At 40.3% G+C, this 19,043-nt stretch overlaps 1 protein-coding gene across 1 annotated transcript; it reads right to left on the reverse strand.

The window, feature by feature from the left end:
* Nucleotides 1-2,540: 2,540 nt before the first annotated feature.
* Nucleotides 2,541-4,780, reverse strand: sox21b (SRY-box transcription factor 21b). Its single transcript, XM_006788409.2, has 2 exons — nt 4,550-4,780; nt 2,541-4,379 (listed from the first exon to the last, which is right to left on the reverse strand). The coding sequence occupies exon 2, from the start codon at nt 4,360-4,362 to the stop codon at nt 3,616-3,618; it is 747 nt and encodes a 248-aa protein (XP_006788472.1). The 5' UTR covers nt 4,363-4,379; nt 4,550-4,780; the 3' UTR covers nt 2,541-3,615.
* Between the last annotated feature and the right edge of the window lie 14,263 nt (nt 4,781-19,043).

Raw genomic sequence — 19,043 nt, forward strand, 5'->3', positions numbered from 1 at the left:
AGTCTCTTTAATTTGGTTGAATTTAAAATATTTTATTAATTTTTTGAGTGTTCTCTGAATATTAAACTACTAATTTCTATGACTAACACTTTAGCTAAAAGCACTTCTCATGTCAGATCCCCACTGCCAGTTTTGCTCAGAGTTTAACAGACATCAATAAAGTCTAAAATTAATTTACAACCTGGTCTTTAGAAAGAGAAGTCCTTATCTCATGTACACACTTCAGATAAATCAAATAGACATAAATGCTTTCTATGCCTCACTCCCTTGATGCCAACAAAAGGCACTGTACCTGACGGAGGGCTGCTACTTGCACTGCTTTCGGTTTAGATAAAAGAGTTATTTAATCTTTATTTAATCTGAACAACCCTTGAATTCCCCCAGTGTTTTTTAACAGTTCCTCGCAATGATTAGCACCTTCAATTTTTTTTTTTTTTTTTTTACATTTTGATTACATCATATGCTTATCATGCAGCTCTTTCTGTGGCCAGATTTAACTTTTTTCAGACAGAGAAAAAGTGTAATGAGAAAAGTTCACCTACTGAAAAAAAGGATCTCTCTTAATTGCAATTGCAAAACTAAGGATAAGGATCAAAAGTCACGAGAACCTGGAAGAATTACCCCTAATAAGTCTGTCAGTTTAGCTTGGTTATATATCCAAGTATTTAGACTTTTAATCATCCCCAAATTATTCCAACTATATATTATATCGCCAGAATCTGATTTTATTTCTCCTGGTTTTCCTGCAAGAGAATCAACATTTTATAGGGGGAGAAAAGTTTTCTCCCACTTTTGTTCCATAGTTATATCTCCACCTTTCCCATTGAGTTCCCCTCTTAGTCAGAAAAAACATAGGCTATCTATTCAAAAGGCATTTAGTCCATTTCTTTCTTGACCGGTAAACCTATTCATCAATTGTTCTGGCTTGTAGATTGCATTCTAATGCTAATCTAGCGTGTTAAATATCTTTTTGTTCCCCTTTCACCGTTTTGTCATTCAGTTTATCCAGTTTTGGCCACCCATTTTATTTATTTATGCGCCTGCTTCTATTCATGCGCTCATGTATTTTTTATTATGTTGTTTCACTGTCATGCAGTGTCAACTCACTCTATTCAATGTGGGCTACTTGAAGGGCTTGGAGGGACAAAGCGTGTACACATTGCACTGCTATTCACTCCGGCCAGCTGGATCGACTGAAAAAAAAACCTTGTGAAAAGAAATCCTCCACAATGGACACAGAAGAAGTGCACAATGCTAACAGTTTTCCAAATACCACTGATTGCTTTCATCACAATGAGGGAAAGCAGCCGCTTTTGCTGAGCTCCACTTCAACAAACAACACTCTCACAAAACCTCCCAACCCACGTTTTGTTCCCAGACAAAACCTCCTCGACCGTCTAAACGCTCCCAGAGTTGGAAAAAAGTTCTTTCAGCTTTCTTCCTCTTTTGCTCAAGAAAAAAATATATAATAAAAAAGGGTCAAAGAAAGAGAAAGAAATGGTCGCTGAACTCGCAATGCGGATTCTTTCACAGCCTCCGGGACGATCTCTGTTTTGATCCGACAGTTTTGCCCTTTTATGACACCTCCAAAAAATACGCTTTGTCGTTCGTGACACGTCATTCAGAAATATCTCATTACAAAATGAAAAAGAACGAGGAGTTCTTTTTTTTCTTTAAAAAAAAAAGAGGCCTAACCTGGAGGAAAGCGTCAAATTCCGGTGTCAAAAAGTACACGTTTTTTTCCGCTCTGCGCTTTTCTACTGTGAACTAAACACAGCGCGCTGTTTTCGAGGCCAAGAAGGAAGTTCCGTAAAAAGAAGAGATCGAGGTGTTACAATGGAGAACATAGCGGTGAAAGGGTTTAATTAACCGTGACGGAGATAATTATCCCTGGACTGTCCAAATTAGTTTTGCATAATCGCTCTGATCCTTATGAATTAATCTCTTAGTGTAGTCTGGTAGAAGCGCTTTGCTTAAATTACGCATTTTACTTAAAAAAAAAACAAACACAAAAACTACGTGCGCGGTAATGCACATACACACCTGTTTTACGCACGCGCGTGCACGCGCACACGTGACTGCACACTCCTTAAATCGGGTGATAAGCATTTATTTGTCTTTAAAATTTTAATTAATTTTCTTTTATTTTTTTATTAATTGCTATAACTGTTTGGATTTTTTTTTTTTTTAACTTAGAGCGCGCAGCTCAGGCTGATTTAGAGCATAAAAGACGTGTTTGTTCTGCAGCCTTAAAGCAGCTCTCTCCTTTTTTTCTTTCTCCTTGGGAAAAAGAAAGCTCAGAGTACCACACAGTTTTATCTTCCTTCCTATTCACGATTAAAATTGTGATAAATAAGGTTTTGGCTCTTGATAACAATGGGCTGATTTAGATTTCCCCCCCCTAGTAATGCCATTCAATGCGCGGACAAAAGCGGCCTTTGGAGGATACCTTACACTTCACCTGGACTGAGGAGCAAGAGCAGGAAAAAGAAAAGATAACAATCTTGTTCATCTCATCAAGAACTACAGCCGCGATTCCCTTCCGTTTAATCCGAATACGCTTTATTGTAGTCCTTTGCTGAACAAGTGAACAGTATCAATAGTTTGAAGTACATAACGGAGGTTAAAGAAAACACAAAACATACAAATTCCATAAGAGTTAGTTAAAAACGTCTTTTTTTTTTCTGCACATGATACGAGGAGTGGGAGAATGGTGAATCCAGGAAATTATAAACCCACTAAATAAACTTCCATCTGCAACTTTTTTTTTAATCTTCTTCTGCATCTTCAAATCTGAACTTTTTTTCAAGAGAAAGAAAATGGGGTTTAGTGAATCAAACCCCGAAAGTTATAAAGCATTAAAACTGAATATCACCTTCAAAATAAATTACATACTCTACGTTTCATGTGCAAATAATACAGAACTAGCCTCATTCACTTTTTTAAAAAAATCGTCTGGTTCACCATAGATTCCACTAAACAATAAATAGTACAGACATCTATAAAACGGTTTAAAAACTCAAAATATACACCGGGTTTCTAGTGAAATACGTAGCTTCCTGGCCCTATCTCAAACACTAAGCCTATAACGGCAAATAAACTAAAGTCATTTTTATCTGTACACATTTACAGTGCTGTAACAACTCCCCTTGACCCATGAATTATAACCTCCGGCAACTTATTTGCGAGGAATTGCCTTGATGCTTAACATGGTCATTGTATATGCTGCCCTTGATTCCAAACTGGTTAGTCAGGCAGGTGCAAAAGATAGAAATCGATCAGGACACCCTTAAAAATGAGTTTTCACAAGGGGAAACTGCTTTTATACCTCTCTCTCTCTCTAAACTGTGTGCATGTGTGCCATCTTTTTAGTCCTTTTCCTTGTGGCTGTGTGAAGTAATGGCTTGGTAATAATAGATTAGAGAGTTCTCTAAATAAGCATTACCTTAGATAAAGGCATTAATCAATATACATACACATGTGATATCTGAGACGACGAGCACTTCATCACATGTACAGGTTTGTGCATGCACAATAAAACTCTTGCGTGAATAGCTTTTTTTCTGTTTGTTTTGATTTCACATTTCATTTTCTCAGATGTCCAAAGTGGGCCTATCATAATGCGGCAGCATATGCAGGGTACGGTTCAAGTTGAGGTTTTCCCATCCCGGGGAGCAGAATGTATGCTAAGGGTGGTTGGAGTCCTGCTGAGGGCCAGGCCGTACAGTTACACGGGATCATGTAGCCTGGGTTTCCCGGGGACGGGTGTGAGTGAGTGTGGGTGTGCGTCCCGCCACCTACACTGCCAGTCCCGGTGAAAGCCGTAGCGCCTCCCGGCGGGTAACCCAAAGGAGAAGCGTACGGAAACGAAGGTGGGGAAAGCTCGGTCATCTTGGATCCCAGGTCGAAAAATGAGTAGGGGTTCGTGGACATGGAGGGGTTGAAGAATACCCTGGCCGCCGCAGCCGCAGCAGCGGCTGCTGCCTTATCGGGGTTCCCAATGATAGACTCGGAAAGTGCTCCAGTGGAAAGCCCGTTAACTTTGAGTGCGTCGTGCTCCCCGAGATTGTAGGGCACGGGGAAAGAAAACTTGTCTTTTTTCATCAGAGTCTTGGGCTTCCGCCTCGGTCTGTATTTATAGTCTGGGTGTTCCTTCATGTGCATCGCTCTCAGCCGTTTGGCTTCGTCGATGAATGGCCTTTTCTCAGACTCGGTGAGAAGTTTCCACTCCGCTCCCAGTCTCTTGCTGATCTCAGAGTTGTGCATTTTAGGGTTCTCCTGAGCCATTTTTCTGCGCTGGGCTCTGGACCAAACCATGAAAGCATTCATCGGACGTTTAACGTGATCCATCGGTTTAGACATGTTGGCACAAACTGTCTCTGAAAGCAAAATATTGCACAAAAATCAAACAAAGTATAGATAACTTCCAAGTTAAGTACAGGAAAAACAAAACGCACTTTATAAAGAGTAGCTTATTCAGACAGCGTCAGCAGGACGACATTAAAATGAAGATTCACTTAGACTGCAGCTCGTACGTTTGCTTACTTACTTAACACTTCAGTTCTTCATCTCCCCGGTGATTATCATGCGAAAAGTACAAACGGCAGCGTCCTTAAGAGTGCTCCAGTGTTTCCTGCTTCATGGTTCCATCCAGCAGTGGTACGGCTTTAGTAAAGATGAAGAAGATGAAGCAAAAGAAAAACTGTGTCTTGCTTTCTTCTTGTCGCCTGAGACTGTCAACAGCACTCAGCAACAGCATACACGCAAGTGAATGGTAACTCCCGCCTGCCCCATGTGAAATACAGGGGTTGTGCGGCAGGTAGTGAAAGTGCTGATGGCGCATGCGCACTTGCAGCGATCACGCAGACTACTGCTGGACAGTTTTTTTCTTTTCTTTTTTTTTATTCCACCCTGATTTTAAAGGTTATGCGCATCTCGTATTTACATCTTTATGTATTATATGAGACCCATGTGTCCTCGGTGTTAAAGGTCAGTAGTTTCATCTTTTCATCCCAGCAGCTTTATTCTAATGAGAACTTTGTGTTTAGTTTTTTAAAGAAAAAGTAGGCTACTTAAGAGATGTACCTGAAATACCTGAGTATGGCAGCACATGTGAAAATTAATAAGGTGTCAGGTTTAGGGTGGAAAGCGACTGCAGACAGATGTGTGTTGACGTTTACTCTCACCTCGTATTGAATTTCTGAAATCAGATAGTTAAAAAAAAAAAACAACTCACGTGCTTTCACTGATTTAAAATGTATCAGTAGACACTTCCTCTCAGTTTCATGTGTGCGTTTGACAAATCAAACCAGCTCACTCCACTTTCTCACCTCTCATCCTCAGCGGTGACTCCGTCTGCTGTCCCTTTTCCCTTCCCTCTTTCCCTTTGGGTGGCAATGCCATTCAAACAAAAAAAAAAAAAAGTAGCGTGAGCACAAGACAACACGAGAGCTAAAGAATGTCTTCTTTAATTTTCTGATATTGCGGTATTTGCGGTAAATAAGCAAATGTTGAGGAGGTCTGAAGTGTTTCTAATCGCGCTTGGTGAAAATTAATTACTTTCCTGAAATCCCCCTTTTCACTTTCACTTCAAAGGACTTTCCCAAGGGCAGCGAATCAACAACTGAAATTAGGTTGTCGAATATTCAACTAAGCAATTACAGCTATCTGCAGGACCTGTTGAGCAAATTGTAGGTTTAAGTGGCTTGTTCTGGCACCTTCTCTGTTGTACATAATTATATATGTATGTATGTGTGTGTACAAAAAAAGGAAATAAAAAGAAATAGAAGAGCGGCATCGAACAATATTATAAATGAGGAATTAGGCTGTAGGTCGAGCGTTTAAATGAGGATATAAACGGAAGTTTAATTCAATTCACCTTAGTGTTGTCCTTTTTTAACGGTTCAGCCTAATCTCCAGTTACACAATATAGAATGTGGAATTATTATTATTATTATTATTATTATTATTATTATTATTATTATTATTATTATTATTATTATTATTATTATGTCGGGAAATTATTGAAAGTTATCAGTAAAGACCTAAAGTGAAGATGAGGATTTTTTTTCTTATTCACATTTCTTTTTACAAGGATCAGCGTTGTTTTATTACCGCGGAGAGAAGACGCTCACTGAGGCATCGCTCTTTTGTTTCAGGTACGAAACCTGACAAGGTGAAGATGATCCGCGCCGGAAACGGGGACCAGATGAGAGACAAACCTGCTGCTTATTAGCTGGCTCGCAGCATCTCTCAGCACCGCGCGCCCCTTTTTTTTTGTTCGCGTGTCATTCACCTCGATAACGTTTCTGCAACGAAGCGCTGCACGCGCTCACTCCACAGGAGCGTAAACCTCTCGTGACACCAAAGTGCAAACATTTCTATAAACTGTACGTAGAAGCCCGAGTGGAAAGTTCTCGTTGGGAGTTCTAGACGTGCAGAGGTAAGTATGTGCACACATGCTTGTTGTCACTGGGCCCCTCCAGATTTCTTATTTACTTCTTTATATGAATTTCTCATTGCTGTTCTCTTTTATTGTTAGGGTTATTTGACTGCATGGAAATATATAAATTATGGTCTCTGTTTTAATGATGTATATTGCGGATTTGAGGCCTGCTTTAACGGGGCAGGTACAGCCACCAAGGAGGTTGTGTGCTCAGAAAAAAATGTCAGGATTTATTTTATCTGTTTGAAAGAAGAGCTTATTATATTGTAGACTGATACAACATTAATTTATTCAATTTGTAATGGAATTCATATCTAAAATAATAATAATAATAATAATAATAATATAACAACAACAGTAAACACTCCAGTCTGTGTTTCCCCCCTGCTTCTTCTTCTTTTTTTTTAACCTCTGCTTGGGTCCTAGAAGGAACACTTAAATAATTCAACATGAGTTAGTGAGAGTGGGAGAATTACCTGCCGATAAAGCCTGGGTCCAGCCTCTGAGACGGAGCCAGCACTCCCACCTCACAGCACATTGATGATAAGAGTGAATAGAAAAATATCATGCAAATAGAAGGCAGACAGCAGCAACAACAAGCCCATGGGGACATTTTCCTACCCGGGGAGATCGCGCACAGTTCACTCTAAAGTGCTAAAGCCATCACTCTGAAATAGGACCCCCCGGAGGTGCAAGAATCTCCACGATAGCGACAAACAGTTTATTCTGCTCAACACTCCACTAAGTCTGTGAGAAAGCACAACAAATTGTGGGGAGAGACTTGATGAGGATCCCTGGATAATCCCAGTTTGCATAAAAAGCCCTCATCTATAAAGAATATTGTAGGATGTGCACTTCACCTCCTCCCACTTTTCAAAGTGTTTACTGTTATTCTCCCATTGGAGCTGGAAGGAGGGGGAATCGAGTCTTTAAATTAAATTGATTTCAAGGGAACACAAGTTGACCTCTTGCTATCTGATGGCTTTCCTTTGACTGGGGGGGAGAAAAAGCGAGGGTAAACAACAATATCTTCTGTTTGCCACTTCAAACCCCAGAGTGGGGAGTATTTACTGTCACATGAAAGTTTGCTCATTATCGGGGAGGTTTGTAGAAAGGGAGAGGGAGGGTTCCTGATTGTGTACCTGATGTGGTTTCTTTCTGCTTGTCTGATCACAGCTCTGCCTGGATCTTCCCCTTCCTTTTTTTGCCGCTGTGGCTGCTTCATGCAGACCGAGCCAAGAGAGAAACATACACCTCCACAGCGAAAGGTAGTCATTTCGACTGTGCTGAGATGATCTTTATTTACCCCTACACGCTCATGACAACTGCTCCACTTTTGGGATTTTTTTTTTTTTTTTTTTTTTTACAGATGATTTTCAGATTAAGGATTTAAGTGTGCAGATAAAGAGCACAAATCAGGATCCAAATATTTCATTAATTTAGCTAAAACCTATTTAAAAGCGCGATAGCTATCATAAAAGCGGCGCTTTAAGGATGGAGAAATATAATTCTGTTACACACATAATTACTGGATATTTTCAGTTAACTCGCTTCATCATTTTTGCACATTTTTTGCTAATCACTCGCTAAAAGAAAACAGGACAACAAAATCCCAAATTTTAAGGCATAAATGTGACATACAGCGAAGGACAAAAGTGTTTTCCCCGTGATGTGGAGAGCATTGAAAGTCAATTTGTCACTATCGCACGCCATTAGCCGCAGAGTCTTATCTCAAGTGAGCCTTTGATAAAGTGTTAATGACAAACAGTTTAGTGCTGAAAGTGATCCCATTGATTACTATTTAAAGGTGATTGCGTTTAGATTAGAAGTCATTTTGTCTAATGAGGTTCCTTTACAGTGTTTACAATACGTAGAAAACATGCTTAAGTGCAAGGCAACATAATGACAGGATTGGTAAAGAGACAATGCCGACTTCAGCATCACCTCAAATGAGTCACACGCAGAATGTCTGAATAAATGCATAATTAATGTGAATATAAAGTTAATTTTTTTTTGTGGTTTGAAAATGTGACCTATTTTGAAGGTTGTGTTCTCAAAATATATTCAATAAGTGCCAAATTAGTTGTGCAGTTCTTTAATCATTCTAATTATACAGTCTTTATTGCTCCTTAGGGCAGAATTTTGTGTCTTTGTCTCAGTGGGAATTATTTTGGTGAAGAACCAAAATATTTACTCAACCACAACCTAAATATTACGCATATCAAGAGGAATTGAGAAATAATCCCCTCATAGAGCACAGTATTAACTTAATCACATTAGTGAAAATACTATTGATAGTGGTCATGATCCCTGGTGAGGGAATCTGTGATTCACAATAAAAAAGCCATACAAGATAGAACACAAATTAAAGACTGGGGACTTGAACAGGCAAAATGGCCCTGAGGACTGTGCGAGAGTGTGTGTGTGTGTGTGTGTGTGTGTGTGTAAGCTTGAATGATGGTAAAGAGGGAAGAAAAAGGGGGAGTGATTGTCAGTTCAATCTTCGAGGACCTCAACTGACAGTTACAACAAACTTTGAAAGCACATTATGGAAGGAGAATGGCTACACAGAAGCATGTGGAGTCCGCCAGGCTGATAAGACCTTCATCTTTAAACTGCCGCTTGTCAAAGTATTATATGTAATCTCACACTGCAGAATATCTCCACACCCCGAGGGGCAAACAAAATAGCAGCGGCAATCAAATGACTTCCTGGATCATTAAAAAGAAAACGGCCGATCCAACCGTTTGTGAAAAGTCAGATTTTTGAACTGCGATTGCTGCCACCCGCCCTCAGGGTATATGTTTAGCTTAAACCTGCCACGTATTCTCTATGGCAGAGCCCCGTGGTTCATATCCAAAGATACTTGCTTACCTCGGGGCTATGAGATGACTTTTCCAATGATAGACTATTTTGAACCATTTAGCGGATACATTATCACTGGCCTTTCTTCCTTATTATATTCCCCTTATCGCCACAGCATCACTGCAAAGCCCCAAATAGAGAGTTGTAATTACCCAGACTGCCACCTGATAGCAGCCCTTCTATCAGCTTTATCACTCCAGGTCCTGCTAACTCATCATAGAGACAGAGGGAAGAAAAGGCCTGCTTGTGGCACAGCCCACCACAGATAGCTCATCTCTCAGATACACGTATAGTTCCAATTGGGATCAGAGAAAACTGATGCACCAAGGCAATTTTTTATCCACCCTTTTCCTTCAGCCCCACAAAGACTGCACTCTCTCAGTCCTCTCCTAGTCTCTCGCTCTTTATGTCCGAGCTGAATTGAGGCCACTCCGCAAACAATAAGCGATCCAATCTCCTTGAACCCGTGGCAGCGCAGTATCATGCTATTTGGGCTTTTCTAGTGCCCTGTCGTCCTTCAGAGGGAGGAAAAGAAAAATCCAAAAGGTGACTCGTTCATCTTTAACACTGCACACAGTGTCAAAGACACTTGTGTAAAAGTTGGCAGCTTATTGAGTCCAGCTTATTAATTACCTTTGACTTGATGAACCACCTTGCTTGATGTTCTGAATGGGATGCAAAGAATGAATCTATTGATTTGTGCTCATCTGAACTGAATAAACAAAAGGTAAAAACTGTGAAAAGTCAAAGGTCAAGATTTATGTATACTTTTAAATGCTTTTTTACACACGGGTCTGTAAAGAAGAAAAGCAAAAGTTAAATGTGATCAGATCAAACTGCAAAACTGTTCAAAGTATTCACAGGTCGCCTATTAAAAATGACCTTCTGTGATTTATTTTTTTTACCCTTTTCTATACGTCATTATACTCGAAAATTCCCACTAAAAGTCATTTATGAAAGGTAGAATAAGTAAAAATAACCCAAAGAGAGAAAAAAACAAAAGCAGATGACTTAACTAAGCTTGAGCAGAAGACTGACCTTGACAGAGACCAAACAGTGCTGCGAATGAATATATATTCTGGCGAATGTAAGAGTTAAATATATTATGTATGTATGTATGTATAAGAATTTTTGAGGATTCTCAATCACCCAAACATTTGTAGCACTAACTAAATTCTTAATGTTACTTCCATTTTGGATCTACACCTTAATGACCCCTAAACTACCCATTAATGTGAGAGAAATACGTAGCTGCAAAAGTTTTTCTTTTCCTTCTTTTGTGATCACATTACTGACAGTTGGTGATTATTATCTATGTATATAATTAGCTGTCAGTTTCAGAGTGCCTGTTTGCATTTGTATGACACGCTCAAAGCGCTGCATCCTTTCCTGTCGCGTATTGTGCACATAGCTGTGCCTTTCTCCATCACTTGTAACAATGAAAGAGCCTTTGTGCGTTGACTCATCGTTACGTCAAAGAAACAGGCAGGGTGACTGTGACCTCCATCAAATGGGAAAATTGTGAGGATGCACTGGAACTCTATGGTTCCCATGGCCCGAGCGCCTTCTGACAGAGGCACTCTAACACAGCTTGAAAGGAGAAATCAATCTTATTTGAGGAGATTAAGTGACCAAGATAATAACCGTGTCACCGAGAGAGAAAAAGGAGTCCCACTTTTCACGAGAGTGAAACCAACTTCCTGCAGATGGCTCAGTGTTGCGGCTGAACATCGCATCTCTTTCTCTCTCGGTGAGCACTTTGTAGAGGTGTTGTCATGTGGCCATTCGAGCAACTGCAGTAAGAGCCGTTTGTTCCGGACACAAAACACATGGAAAGATTAGCGATACCTGCGCAGTTTTTTTGTTTGTTTGTTTCCAAATATGTTTGTGTGTGTGTCTGTGTGTGTAAAAGTCATCTGTGTGCATGTGTTCTTCCTAAGCACTGGCTTGAATGACAGTATGATCAATGAGAGGGTAAGTGTCCCGTCAGCATGTTCTGTTCAGTGTGTGTGTGTGTGACAGTGGCTGTCTCAGGTGATCTCATTATTTGATGGACACAGCAGTGGAGAGGCTGCATTCACACTAGCCTCTCTCGTGCTGCACGCTTAATCAGGCCATTACTCATGCAGAGCAGCGGAGGCACTTATAGGAAATATTGATCATATTTTGACAGAGTATTCTCCCCTCTCCATAATCAGCAACGCACCGCCACAGCGCCGATCCAGCGCACGCAGCGCACGCGACAGCATCATTCGATGCCACTGCAGAAGGGCTTCCACTTATCAGCAATCCAAAGCAGACAGCCTGTGTTAGTGTGTTAAGATGTTTGCCTAATGATTTTAACTAATCTGTTTATTTCCAATGTTTATCTAAACAGCCTGTGAGGGAGGGATAGTAAAGCAAGGAACGTGGCTTTTCAAAATCAAAGACTTCAAAGCAGCTAATCGCCTGCATGAAGATTAATGAATTACTCTTACCAATGCTCCTCTTAGTTTTTCACTTGTGCTTTTTTTCCTTTTTCTTTTCTTTTTTTTTTAAATGTTTAGCTAAAATAAATAAAGTGAGATACCAGAACCAAAGAGTGGGACCCTGCGAGAGTCAGATCATCGTCCCATGGGATGTTTGCTAAAGATGATGTGACATGCCTAAAGAGCAAAGCTCCACCAGGGGCCCTCAGGGGTGTTTGCGTTTGGCAGCACAAGCCGAAAGTAACCTCTCTGCTCAAATTAAGCCTTGCCAAGGGTCAAGTGAAATCAATATGTTAATCCATAAATTGTCCTGTGTGATAATTACTAAGAGGAACAGTAATTACAAAAGACATTAATTTACTTCTTAGATTTTGTGCCAGGGGAGAGTTTCACCCAGCCTCGATTCATCTGGAGGCAAACAATTCACAGAGGAAGCGTCCCTTTTTTAAAAGCAGCGGTCGATTCTTGCGGGAACAGTGGGCGCACACAAGCTCTCGGTTAAAGCACTTTTGGATATGCTGAAAGACTGTTTGAAGGTTTTTGAACCCCTGTGTAGTTAACTCCAGGGTTCTTGCATTGGTCAGCCATGACAAAGGTTTCACGAAATGCACACTTTTGTCCCTTTTGACAATGTGTCTCGTACATTAGCATAATAACAATATATAAACTCCATATGGGCTGTTGAGGGATAAAACCTTGGTGTCTGCAGCTAAAGACACATGTAGCGCCACAAAAATGCCACGCTGCTTTAATGTGGCAACAACCTGTATATGTTCTGATCTGTTTCTTCTCAACCACTTTGAGGCATGGCACAAACATTGTACAGGCATTCTTTTCTAAACCCCAGGTTGCAGCTGGTTTGCCACTCACTGCGCACTGCCAAGTGCAAGAAATGGGTTTCTTTTATCAGAATGGAGCAAATCTGGGCTAATGTGTCTGGTAGAAAGTGTCCCAGGGAGCCTCGCTTACCCATTCTTTAGCCATTCTTTCCACTTTTCTCCTCTCCTGCGAGTGGGATAATTGCAGTTTAATTGGGTGACAAGAAATGAAAACTGTGTCCACATTATCTAGGATTATCTCTTTTTCCTCCAGCCTGCCATCAATTCAAAGAAGCCCATTTATCAGCGTGGGGAAGCTGATGCTTGGTCAGCGGAGGAGAAGCTTTGAGCACCAGTTAGCAAAATGAAGAGAGAAAGGGCCCAGGAGCAATGGGAGGGAGCTTGACAGCTAAGAAAAAAAAATGCTCTTTGTATCTTATCGTAAGCATACATTAATCTTTAAGATGTATATCAGTTTGGCATTCCAAATCAATAAAAGCACAATGAGATTATTTTCAAGAAAGATGTCTTTGGAAAAAAGAAATAAAACATACACAGCGTTGGTTCTACCTCGGTTTGTTCGGCAGTTGAAATCTATCAGCAGCTTTGAATGCTCGAGTTTAATTATGTAGAAAATTTCCACAAAACGTACAACATCTTGTGTCACCTAAGCAACCCAGACAAAAAGTGCTAATGAATACAAATAAGACTCCCAGCATTGTGGGATGGATGCGCTTCATAACCAGCTCCTTTCATTTCATCACGATTCTTAAATTATGCACAGCAAGGTTACAAAGATTGAGTCATACCCGGGCCAGCCGTAGCTCACGTTCCTTTTTGTTTGAGCTGTACTCAACCTTAAAAGCCTCTTTCACGATGCATGAATGCACTTCATTTTCTCGAGGAGAACTTTGCTCCGATAGCTGGAAAGAGGAAGGTTGTTTAGAGAAGGAAGGAGAGACAATGAGGGGGGGGGGGAAATGAAAGCTTTCCGATTCCATTATGAGCATTGCAATCTATTCCTTTCAGCTGTTTATACTGTACATTTCCTTCACAATAATACCCCTTTGCCTCAGTGCGCTTGCCAGTCGCTCAAGCACAGTCCTTAATGGGTCTTGCGTTGGGTTATGGTAATACAATGAATACGAAAGACGACGAGGAAAAGGTCCGAGGGAGGATCAGGGTAAAAAGAGCAGATCAGAAAACAACATCTGCACAGAATGAAATTAATGAGACCTTGCCAGTGCACTACACAGGTTCCCATTCAGTCTCAGGTGCATTGTGTAAACATTTAAGATGGTCTGATCATTTGGTGGAAAGAGCAGGCTTTGTCCAGCACTAAAGCATGAAAACATGCTGTACAATGACCAAGGTGGAGTGCCTTCCATTCTGAAAGGAATAGGAGACCTTCTCTCTATACAATACCTTTGAAGGTTACAGGATGTATTGTCTGTTCATAGAAGTGAGTGCACACATATGTGAATGTGTTCACATGTGCATTTATATGTACACATTGAGGGTAGGAAGAATGATAAAAAATATCATAAATAATGACTCATATGACCAACACGAGCATAGCCTCAATTGGTTCACAGCAACTTCTTCTTTTTAAATAGCTGTATTTTAATTTGAGGAGTTAGTCCTACACAAGTTTATTTATAACCCAAAGCAGAACATGCTGCTTTTTCTAGGCTTAGGCTGGTATTTTAGTTTATTACCAGTTTAAAATGAGTGATAACAGATGCTAAATTTATAGTTAACTAAACTTTAGTCATTAGCTATTTTGTAGTTAAACAATGGAATTATAATTATTAATATGCCTTCATTGATAATTGGTTTTGAAATCAACTGTGAGCAATATCTGACTTTTTTTTTTTTTTGCAAAGCTGAACCTGTATGTAATACTTGTTCTAAAGAGGATCTTAGTAGGCAGGTAGGGGGTGCAATTTGTGTCTTAACGCACTCAAAAAATTGGGCACAAAAATGACTTTTTTAGGTTTAGGAAGTGCATTAAAACGTGAGGCCAAAGGTTCCTGATGACAGGTTGATATGTAACTAGCTGGGAGAGAGACAGGTCTCATCATTGCACCATAACACTAAAGGACACCTTGTGCAGGTCTCTCAGATGCTGACGACTTTGAAGAAAGAGCAGAATTTGACAGCCTATGAAAGAAGACAGGCTCACAGACCAGTAATAAATCCTTTATCAACAATAAAACACTAATAACATGTGATAATCATTACCACTTACAAAGCATACTGTGTTTGCGTGTGCTGATGTCCTCAAAATTCCATTGTTGTTCACTTATTAGCCATAAAAAACATAAACATAAAGTATATTTCACAAAGCTGTCATTTTATTATACACGCTCAGTTTGCTATTTAATAACAATTATAATAGTATGTGATATGTATGTATATATACCGTAATTATCTGAGAGCTATTAGGAGATGGTAATAATCCAGTCCCACCTAATCATACAAAAACAGTGAAACTTGTGTGGTTAAACAGATAAATATCAGATATGTTGTTGTAGCAGTCGGCTGATGGTTAGCAGTAATGCAGATGCCCGGTTCAGAATCAGGGCTGGGCAGTAATACGGCTGTGGTGAATGTGCTGCCACATTCATTCAGGCAGTGTTAATCATTTTTACACAGGGCAGCAATATAAAATTGCTAAAGGAGAATTGCTTCAGCCTGGTCAGTGCAGGGAGCAGTTTGTCTAATCAGAGTGCAAATAGGGTTTGATCACTGTCCAGCGTAATCTGGCCCACAAGCAGCATTTACAGCACTAAATCAAGCGTCGGGGAAGCTGCAGGTGCTGCCTCACAGACAGGCCTCCCCCTGGGGGCCCTGTGCTGGGGAATAAACAGCAAATAAATGGCAGTGCTGGGAGAGCGATGAGCTGATTAACTCACTGCAGGGCAGTTTCTCATTATCCCCTTAACCCAGACGGAGACCTACCCAATCTTACACCCTGTCTCAGTTACAGTAGGGCAACTGCCCTGCGCCAACTAGGCTGACATTGTCTGGGTTACACTTCCAGGGAGGCAGAGTCTGTGTAGATGATATATAAAAAGTAAGCCAGTGTATGTGTGTCCATTTGTGTGTGCATGTGTGTGCGTGGACTGTGTGGTCCATCTCTGGGGAGACTGCTAATGTGTCAGCTCCATGGCTCATTTCTTTCAATTACAGTGGCTGGGCTAGAAGAGCCCACCAGCAGTCCACTGACAGCTCCATATGGGTCCCATCACCCCTTATCACGGGGCCACTCGTGGATAATTCATTTACCCTTCATTGAATATGATATATTACCATCAACAAAAGCAGTTATATATCGCACAATTCACACATTGTTAATTAAGAGCAGGTAAGAGCATTTTAGATGCAAAATAATCCTATTTAAACAAAAGTTGAGTCGGAGGAGAGCCTTTTCTAATTTATCGTATATTGTGGGAAATTAAATATACATGTGCAGTACATGTGAAAAAATAATTTTCCGATATCAAAATATCACAAGTGATTAAATAAAGAACCTTTTTGTGAAAATAAATGAATAAGAAAGAAGTGAAATTTCCCATTGTACAATGTTGATTTAGCATGTCACCTGAATATAAAGCTTCGTCAGACATACTTTGAAATGAGCTGCACTGTTTTTCCATTTTGCCTCCCTTCGTGGTTTCAAAGCGAATTAATTAACATGATACAGAAATAGGTAGAATGCAAATATTGGAGCCCTCACTTTATGCCTGGGTATCCTTTTGTTCCCCTTTTATTGTACCAAATTATTTAATTGGGTCTCTCTGATTGTGCACAGGAAGGAACACAGCCCATTGTTAGCTTCCATACAAGCCACAATACGGTATCAAATTCAATTCCCATCAAAACGGCTGGCTGCTGTAGAGCCCGCAGTGGCCCTGGAGATTAATGAAGATCTGCATCAAGGCAAAGCGCTCGTCTGAGATGGGAGATTTCTCCCAAATAAAAGACCCCTTCACCAAGAACAAAAGGGGCCCTGAAAAGCAACGGGATGTTCTGAGAGGATGAAATAATTCAAAACAAAGACAAGAGTTTGGGGCGGGGAGCAGAAGAGATGGGGGAGAGCGCTGAAATAAAACACTTTCTTTCTTGTGATTTGATTTGATTTAGTTAGCAAGTTCAAACACTCATTACAAGTGTGACGTGTGTCTTGACCGTGAATCAAATCTCATCTTAATATTCAGTTACTTCACATTTTATTAACAATCTTACACCACGGAGATCATGGAGAATGATTTTATAAATGATTTTTGAGCAAAATGCTCTCTCTAAACTCATACCTGAGCCTTAAACGTCATTGTTTGGGCTTGAATAGCTTATCGAGAGAAACATGTTGCTGAGCCTTAAAAGAATCCGTCAAGTCATGGTTCACCTTGATTGCAGCATTCATCAAAGCACAAGGGGCTGTCAGGATTCGCAGTAACACACACAGACTTTCTCTGTTTTGTCCTGTCAAATCACATTCATCTGCGGAGAAACACACTTCAACTGTATTCAAAGTGTATGAATGGATTCCCCCCCCCCCCCCCTCACTTGAATCGCGCTTTATGAACTACAATAATCGGATGACTTGTTCTCTGAACGCAGCGTTTCGACAGGTGAGCTCTTTCAATTCAACTTAGCACGACACTTGCTTCTTTTTTTTTCTTGCCTGATAGATTTTAGACTCGTCGTCGTTCGAGCTGTCTGATAAACACAAAAAGGAAAAAAACCTTCATGAAACAGATATTCAAATTTCATTTCTTAACACATCTGATTTTGGTGTGAAGTGAGCTTTAATGGGCGATTCTTCATATGAGCATTTCTTTTAAAACACTGAATTCATAATATTAACTATGATTATTCCTTGGAGAAGGCAGCCACAAAGGGTAGATTTCAAGTTTTGGGCCATTGCCACCTAAACACCGTATTCCACTCTTTCGCATTCAGCACATGGTGTGTCCCAGCCTGCCATATTTACTTCATTTCCCCCGATTCATAGATGCTGCTCGCTGGACCAGAACATTCCAGCTGCCACCTCAACATCTCATTATTTTTTTGAAATATCAAGCTTGTATCTTCTTGATAAATAATTCGCAGTAGTATAATGTATCAGACTAAAACATATTTTCAGGGGGGCATGGAGGTTAAAGTGCCAATCTCACCTTTTTAATTTTTTTTCGCCCTGAAGACAGAGATTTCCATATATAGAGTGACCATGGTTTGTGTTCAACATGAGCAATCGGGATGAAGCGCACGGCGACACATATTGCTGTCAGAGATTGGAAATGAGGCCTGCTAACCTGTAGGCAGCCTCCCCAGACCAATCAGCTTTACACATTCCCAATGCATTTGCAGCATCTAAAAAGAATTGTGACTGTGAAGTTTTTATCGGAGTAGTTGACAAACATTACTCTTTAATGCAGTTTTGTAGAAATGCATTCTTATCCCTCTTGGAAGGCATTTATCTACTTGAAACCTGCAAAATGGTTGCCACAGGGAAGGATTCCTTTTAATAGACTACAATAGGCTCAGTATGGGACACAGTCTGATTTTTGTGATAGATAGCGGGCCCAGCCATATATTCATGGGAAATTGTTTATCTTCAAGCGAGACCGGTGAAAGGCCATTTTTACAAAAGCGTTTTCAACTTTCATCTGGAATGATTCTTTTCACTCGTATAAATTGTTCTGTAGAATTTCAGACAGGTGCTTTTCATGGAAAAGCATCCGCGCACAAAAAAGAGAGATGTCACAGGACATGAATGCGAAGCACACTGATAGAAGAAAAAAATGGAGGGAAAGTGCCATTTATATCTGTCCTTCATATATATATATATATATATATATATATATATATATATATATATATATATATATATATATATATATATATATATACATACATAAAATAATTGCATGCTAATAAAATTGTGTAAATATAAAATTATTTAAAAGAGATCTCACCTAAAAACTGAAACAGTTTCAGTGAAAACCGAGGATGACAAAAAGCCCTCTGTGGGCGGCAAACATCCCCACAGCGCTTGCTATTCAGACGAAGCTACATTGTGCAGCGGCGCTGTCTCTCAGGCCTTCGTGCGGCCGAGGCTTTTTTTTTTCCTTGTGAGGTCCTTGTGATGCTTGGGTAGGGCCTTTCGCTGGCCTGTCTCGGTAACAGAAGCCAGCAACGAGGCGACACAATGCGAGAGCAGGGTGTGAGGACGGGGGGCCTTGTGCACTCTTAACGCTACTCTCAGGAAACAGGGACAATAAATCAATAGACTGTCCCTCTCCAGTAGGGGCCAAATGTAAACAAATTGAAAGGGATGGAGAACAAAACAGATTGCTGAATGAAACAGACATACTCAATAGGGGTACTGCTCCAAATGAAATGCCTTTGTCGTCGCTTCCTTCCAGGTTCCAGGCTTCA

This window comes from Neolamprologus brichardi, chromosome 16, assembly GCF_056152115.1.
Source record: "Neolamprologus brichardi isolate AB-2024 chromosome 16, ASM5615211v1, whole genome shotgun sequence".
NCBI lineage: Eukaryota > Metazoa > Chordata > Actinopteri > Cichliformes > Cichlidae > Neolamprologus > Neolamprologus brichardi.

Coding starts and splice junctions, on each gene's coding strand:
- sox21b (XM_006788409.2), bottom strand. CDS start 4,362: ATGTCTAAACCGATGGATCACGTTAAACGTCCGATGAATGCTTTCATG.